Below are 7,318 nucleotides of genomic sequence, written 5' to 3'. Positions count from 1 at the left end.
TGAGATGATTTATCTTTGTAAAAATATACATAGAAAACATCATTAGATTCAGCTTAATCTAATCGAACCGGATCGAACCCGGTCGAATCCGGTCGAACCATAATGATCCGTGACTCAAAATATTTTCGGTTTGCTCGCCGGTCCGGTTTTAAAAACACTGCTTTTGGTCTAAATTTTTTTTACCCGAAAGAACTGGAACCGAAAAAGAACCGACCCGAATAGACCCGAATAGACCCGAACCCGAAAAAAACCGACCCGAATAGACCCGACCCGATAAGAACCGATTTGTACCCAACTTAAAAACATGTATATCTAAAACTATGATGTTTTTGTGTTCTATTTTATATATATATTATTTTATGATTTAGTAGAAATATCTTTTGTTAACAACATTTATTATTATTTTTTAACATTTTTAAAGTAATATAAAGCTTTAAAATGTAAAATTTAGAGTTTTAAAATGTTTTATTTTAATTATTAATAGTTTCATTTAAGTTGTTTTGTAAAATTTTAGATATATATGACAAATATTCAACTAAAGTTGATGGAATTGAGTATATCATGTCCTTTTCAGATCCTAAATACCCGAACCCGATATGAACCCGAAAAATTACGGGTATTTTATGGGTATTTTAATTATAGATCCGAACCGACCCAGACCCGAGAAGCACCGACCCGAACCCGAACCGAAAATTTCTAAATACCTATTGGGTCTAAATATTTAGGACTCGAAAAGACTCGGATCCGAAAAGAACCGGCGTGAACCCGATCCGAACGCTCAGGCCTATGACATGATGTTTGTAAATCCGTTTTAGTCAAGAAAGCTTTCCGTTTTCAGTCTAGAGAACTTATTTACTAAAAATATAAAAAGCAAATTTTCATCTGTACGCTTTTACTAGCTGTAAGAGCATCATCAAAATTATTGGCAACAATTAAGAAGAGATGCGTCTTTGGCCTTCAAAATTTATTTATTTTGAAAAATAATTTGGTTGAAAAACCATTAATATAAGTAGACAATATGGAAGATAGAAATATATATTATATTTGATCAAAAAACAAAAAATATATATATTATATTAATATAATATTATAGATGAGGACATAAGTCACTATCCAAAACCAAAAACATGCAGAATCTATATGCTTTTAGAGACTCTCACCAGAATTCCATGCTTTGCCTCCCAAGTAGGACACCAACTTTCTCAGCTGATTTACCAAATAAACATTACAATTTACCAAATGCAATGATAACAACAAAACATATTCATAACAAAACTCTGTATTATTCCTTTTGTCACAGTTTCTTTTCTCTTTCTTCCTCAGAATGTAATGATTTTCCCTTAGTAAAAAGCAATGATTGAGGTCAGAAGCAAGTTTTCCTCTGCTTACAGACATTATTTGTGTTCCCCAACGCATAAACATCCTGAAATTACAGCTAATTTTCCAGAATTTGTTTGTTTTCTTCCATTTTCTATTATTATTACCATATGAAAAGATCATAAAGGGATATACTAAACACACCTCCAATGACTATGTACACAAGCCTTGAAGAATTACAACCATAGCAAGACAGGGAAGTTTGTTTTTTTCCCCCCACAAATGTTGATCTAAGTTTAGATGTAAATAGCTGACATTGTAAAATAGAGAAATGGGTGCGTGGATTTAGATTACCATGGCAACAAAAATGAGGGAGGTTTGTGCTATCACATTCTTTGCAGGCTGACTCACATGTCAGACGCAGGCATTGCAAACTGAGAAGCAAAAGCCTCGACTTGGTTCCTAAGATCTGCAATGTCCTTACAGTGATAGATGCTTTTGAGTGACTTCCCCTGCTCCCTTTGTGCAGCACTTGCTATCAGAGCAGCTCTATACAGAAACTCAGCCATTGTCTCAAAATCTGATTCTAGACAGCCCCTTGAAGTCATAGCCGGACTACCTAAAACACAGATTACATGAAGCCCATGTAAAAAATCAGACAGGAAGAAAAGACACAATCCATAATATTGAAGTTTCCTCAATCATATGATTTGCTTTACCTATTCTCACTCCTCCAGGGGAAATAACACCGTTTTCACTGAAAATGGCGACTTTGTTGACCGTGATATGGCACATCTCGCATACTTTCTCATACACTTTGCCTGAAAATCACAAGCTTAAGGATTTGAGTCGCCTTTGGACACATAACTAGACGTACTTAAGTCACATAGAGCAGCTTATTCCAGTGTTGATAATAAGAGGAATTAATCAGATACCTGTCAATCCCAAAGGAGTCAGATCCCAGAGCATCAAATGATTATCAGTGCCATTTGTTACCAACTTGCAGTTTTTGCTTATCAAAGCAGATGCTAAAGCCTTGGCATTTTTCTTGACCTGGCGCATGTAAGCCTTGTACTCTGGTGAAGCGGCCTGCTTCAGGGCAATGGCTAGAGCGGCTATATGGTTATTGTGAGGACCTCCTTGCAGCGATGGGAAGACAGAAAAGTTTATTTTCTCCTCAAAATCATATTGGAAATTGCTCTCGCAGTGATTAAGATTTATGCTTTGCTTCTTGCCCTTGAAGCCTCTCCTGTAAAATATGATACCTCCCCTAGGTCCCCGGAGAGACTTGTGTGTCGTTGAGGTAACTATATCGCAATAATCAAATGGATTTGGACTTTCCTACAACATTTACAGAAACCAAAACATTCATGATAATGATCGATGTTCAAGAAATAGCCAAGCCGTAACTAGACCCTTTATAGGGGACTAGCGACTAGTAGGATTATTCAGGTCCTAGGGAATTATTGATTTATTTATGTATATATTTTACATTTATATAACATATTTTAGGTTTTGAATTTAACTATAAAATTATTTTGATAATGAATTATAAAATATCAGATATAAAAAACAAAAGAAATTAGACAAATTTATGGATTTGTACTAACTAACATTATTGCTTAATTTAGACCAATTTATTTCAATTTAAACAAATTCAGAATGAATCATATAAATCGGATTTTAAGAGCATAATTTATCTGCTTATTTCCCTAGACCGATTTTTAGAAAATTGGTAATGATACACTTAAGCCTCAAGTTTAATGACTGATGCCAAAGATTGAGAAAGAACATATATATACCTTGGCAGCCACAAGACCGCTAATCTGTGCCATGTCAAACATGAGAACAGCTCCACATTTGTCAGCAACATACCTAAACCTAGGAAAGTCCCAGTCTCTAGGATACGAGCTCCCTCCACAGATAAGTATCTTAGGACGATAGTCAAGCGCCTTCTCCTCAAGCTTGTCGTAATCAATGTACCCTGTACGAGGATCCACCTTATAGGGAAAGCTCTCAAAGAATATAGACGCACCAGAGACTTTCTTCCCACCCGGCGTGTAGTATCCATGACTCATATGACCACCCGAAGGAGAATCCAACCCCATGATCCGTTCACCAGGCAACAAAAGACCAGAGAAGACAGCGAAGTTCGCGGACGTGCAAGAGTAAGGCTGCACGTTAACCCCCCAATGCTCATGGTGAAGACCGAAAGCTTGCAGTGCACGTTCTTGGCAAAGAATCTCGATATGATCGATGTACTGGTTCCCTGTGTAGTATCTAGCTCCAGGCATGCCTTCTGAGTACTTGTTAGTCAAATGGCTTCCCAAAGCTTCCATCACCGCTCTACACACGAAATTCTCGGAGGCTATGAGCTCGATTCCTCTGAACTGTCTCTGTTTCTCCTTCTCCATGAACTCGTGAATCTCGGGATCTGCTTCCGAGAGAGACTGGTCGCCCCACGCTTTGACGGCGGCTCGTCTAGTTTCTGGATCAGCTGCGAATCGCTTGCTGCTGCTGCTACCTCTACAGCGTTTTAGCTTCAACGGCTGTCCCAATAGGATGAACTCCCCCCTCTGATCATCATCAAAGTCTTCGTCTTTATCGACGATGGCTCGGCTACTCGATCCGGTGCCTTCGAATCTCTGCTCGAGAAGCTGGAGAGGGACGGGGGGCGTCGGGCTGGAGTCGATTTGAAGCGTGATCGAGTCATCGGCGATCGGGATTCGCGGAGGAGGAAGCGGCAAGGCGTGGGAGCTGCTGAATCCCAAGGAGAGATCCGATTGAGCAGCACGGTCCATGATCGAAACCGACAAGAAAGAAAGGTTGTTCCTTTGGATCGAATCAACAGAGACAGGAGCTGTGGCGGAGGCAAAGGAAGCTTCTTTTAAGGGTTATATACTGAAGAGGTTGTTGAAGTTTCCATACAAATTTGGGAGAAACCCTTAAATATCAAAACCCAAGAGAAATCGAATTCGGATCTCTTCGGATGGACGGAAGCTTTAAGCTTATGGATGGGGAGGAAGAAGTTAATTTGGGGGAAAAAAATGAATAATGAAAATGGTTAATTGGAAGGGCTACCGGCTGAATAGGCGGCGCCCTCTTGTTCGAAACGAGGGCTAATGAGTAAAACCGGTAGTAGCCGGTGATTTCTTTCTGTTTCTGTAGCTAAACCAATCAAATCCTTGTAGGTTGGGCATTAGGGTACCCATTCGAATACGGTTTTGAATTTAATCGAGTTTTCGATTTTCGAAATTAAAGATTTCATTTCCATTTCCGTATTTATAAATTTTGGTTTGGATTCAGTTCGTATCTTTGCGGGTTCGGATAAGCCATTTAAATTATTTTTTAAAATTCAAAAATCTATATATACTTTAAATTTCTCAAAATCTAAAACTCAAATTCATATATACATATTTGAATAATGTATGTCAAAATACTAAACTTAACATAAACATTAGTTAGGTTTAAATATTTGGATAGAAAATCAATATATATATATATATATATATATTTCAAGTATTTTAGATGTTTCGAGTATTGTTTAGCTATTTTATACGTTTACTTTTGACTATTTGTATACATTTCAAGTATTTTGGACAACTTCAAATATCTTATATATTTTGGATATGTTCTTGTGGTAAGCTGCCTTGGATATGATAAATTCCTAAAAAAAGGCAAAGTTCATGGGCACGTCGGAACTGCGCGAGTTCACCGGGGTGGAGCACGATCCGCCAAAGCTTAATTCGATTTGAAATGAAAGTAAAGTCTTTATTTTCTTGAGTCCTGAACTATTGCGGATACTAAGTAGCAGTCAAAAATTTGTATCCAGGCGGCAGCGGGCGCGGGAGGAAAAAACCTAAGAGCGTTTTTTTGTTGATCTATTCCTCTTTACGTGCCACTTATCTTAACACAACTCGGGCTTTATGGATATTAAATCTAAAATAATCAATATATTTAAGTATATAAATTTGATTCGGATACTCGAAATTTTTCGGTTCGAATCAGATTTGGTTTCGATTCTCTAGATATCAAAGTTTTGAACCCATTCGGATGGATTCGATATTACTTTTTTTTATCGGATTTGGATTTTTGCCCAAACCCTAGCTATAATAATGTTAATTTGTTAAGTTATTTGTATCAAAACTGTTACGATTAGTTTAGTCATATTAATAAAGCTAGTCATAATTCCGCATTATTTCTACACATTGATTTTTTTTTATTAACTAGTGGTATCTCGAATATGCAGAAGGATTCAGACTAATTTTCTTGGGGATGTGCAGTCCACGAATAAAAATATGAGTTATAAGCAATGGACCCATATTCATGTGACTACATAATGGAATGTACTGGAGTGCCTTCGGATGACTACATAATGGAACGTATTGGAATCCATTAAAATCCAAATTAGTTAGCAATCCAAAGGCCGACTACCACTAAACCATCATCACATGGTTTACATATTTGATTTTCACTACCGGATGTAAACAACTTCAAAGCTACTCATATAAATATGATATATTCACTTTAACAAATAATTCTGAAAGTTTGATATAATATCGTGTTTATATAAAAAAAAAATTGATATTTCATTTTTTTGTCAACAAATTTGATATTACATTTAAACACAAGAACTTGACAAAAAAGTTAAAATTTTAAACACAAAAATATTTTATTTTTTGAAAGATTTTTTTTAATTGGGTAAATTTGTGTATAAGTCATTGGAATAAACACAATTACATAAATAACCACAATCATAAGATGTAAAAAATATGCAAATAAAAGATATTTTCTTTTTTCACCTAGAGTGGACGTATGAAAGATAAGTTACTGAGCTCTATTTTGTTTTGTAATACTCTTTCCGTTTCAATATAGATGATGTTTTGGAAAATATTTTTTATTTCATAATATAAGATATTTGCACAAATCTAGATAAATTTAAATTTATCAAAAACTGCATAGCTAGTCAATTATGTTTTTATTATTTCTATTTGTAACTAGATAAATTAGTTTTAAATTATATTTTAGTAATACTTTGATAAAAAAATATTTTTTATTAACATACGTGCATGGAAACAAAAACATCATGTAATATGAAACAAATAGAATACTATTCTGTTTCTTGTGTATAAATAGAACATTTTATATAACTATAGAGTACAATAAATCAAAAAAAGAGATTTGTAAAGGTACATTTATATTATATTTACTAAATAGAATAGAAGATAACAAAATAGAATCTCATTTGAAAATGAATCTAAATTCTATTATATAAATGTATAATATAATATAGATTTTAAACTCTGTTTATGTAATATATGTCTGAATTAAGTTTTCAAAACATATATTATGTATAAAAAATCTATATACTTTTCATGTAAACTATGAAATTACATAACCGTATTTTTTTAAGTTAAAGTTGATTAAGAGGAAAAAAAATATTTTGTAGTAAATAGAAAAACATCAAAGTAGGTGTATATGTATATAATAGGAGGTAAAATGATAATTAATACACATTATAGATAGTACATTATAGTATATAGATTAATATGGCTATTTGATAAATTATAGTTTTTTTGTTATAAGGTCAAATTTCCTATTCAACAAATCATTTAAAGTTATCGACTTATTTCACTTTGGCTTCAGTTGGTGACCACAGTTTATGAACAAAATATTGGTGAAATTTTTATTTTTCAATTTTTATACCAATCATGTTAAATTTTGTACGGTTCCACTCTATTCCTCTTATTTCCTCTAGGATGAAAAAAATTATGAAAAATAATTCCTTCTCCAATTTGGATGGGAAATGAATTGAACATAAATTCCTATATTTATGTTTTTTTTTTCATTTCCTCACTGAATTTTTGTTCATTATTTTATTTATTTTCTGTTCAATTAAATGGTCACTAGTTGAAGCCGTCTACTCGTGGTCAAAATTTCCTTCTCTTAACATCTTGTTGATATTTTATAACTGGAAGTAAATAACCTGACATCTTATATA

At 34.1% G+C, this 7,318-nt stretch overlaps 1 protein-coding gene across 1 annotated transcript; it reads right to left on the bottom strand.

The window, feature by feature from the left end:
* Window positions 1–1,494: 1,494 nt before the first annotated feature.
* On the bottom strand, window positions 1,495–4,365 carry LOC106295709 (serine hydroxymethyltransferase 6). Its single transcript, XM_013731680.1, has 4 exons — window positions 3,120–4,365; window positions 2,253–2,658; window positions 2,037–2,138; window positions 1,495–1,936 (listed from the first exon to the last, which is right to left on the bottom strand). The coding sequence occupies exons 1-4, from the start codon at window positions 4,116–4,118 to the stop codon at window positions 1,725–1,727; spliced, it is 1,719 nt and encodes a 572-aa protein (XP_013587134.1). The 5' UTR covers window positions 4,119–4,365; the 3' UTR covers window positions 1,495–1,724.
* Window positions 4,366–7,318: the final 2,953 nt, after the last annotated feature.

The sequence above is a fragment of the Brassica oleracea genome, chromosome C5 (assembly GCF_000695525.1).
Source record: "Brassica oleracea var. oleracea cultivar TO1000 chromosome C5, BOL, whole genome shotgun sequence".
NCBI classification, from domain to species: domain Eukaryota; kingdom Viridiplantae; phylum Streptophyta; class Magnoliopsida; order Brassicales; family Brassicaceae; genus Brassica; species Brassica oleracea.
This window is presented reverse-complemented; position numbering and strand designations above follow the sequence as displayed.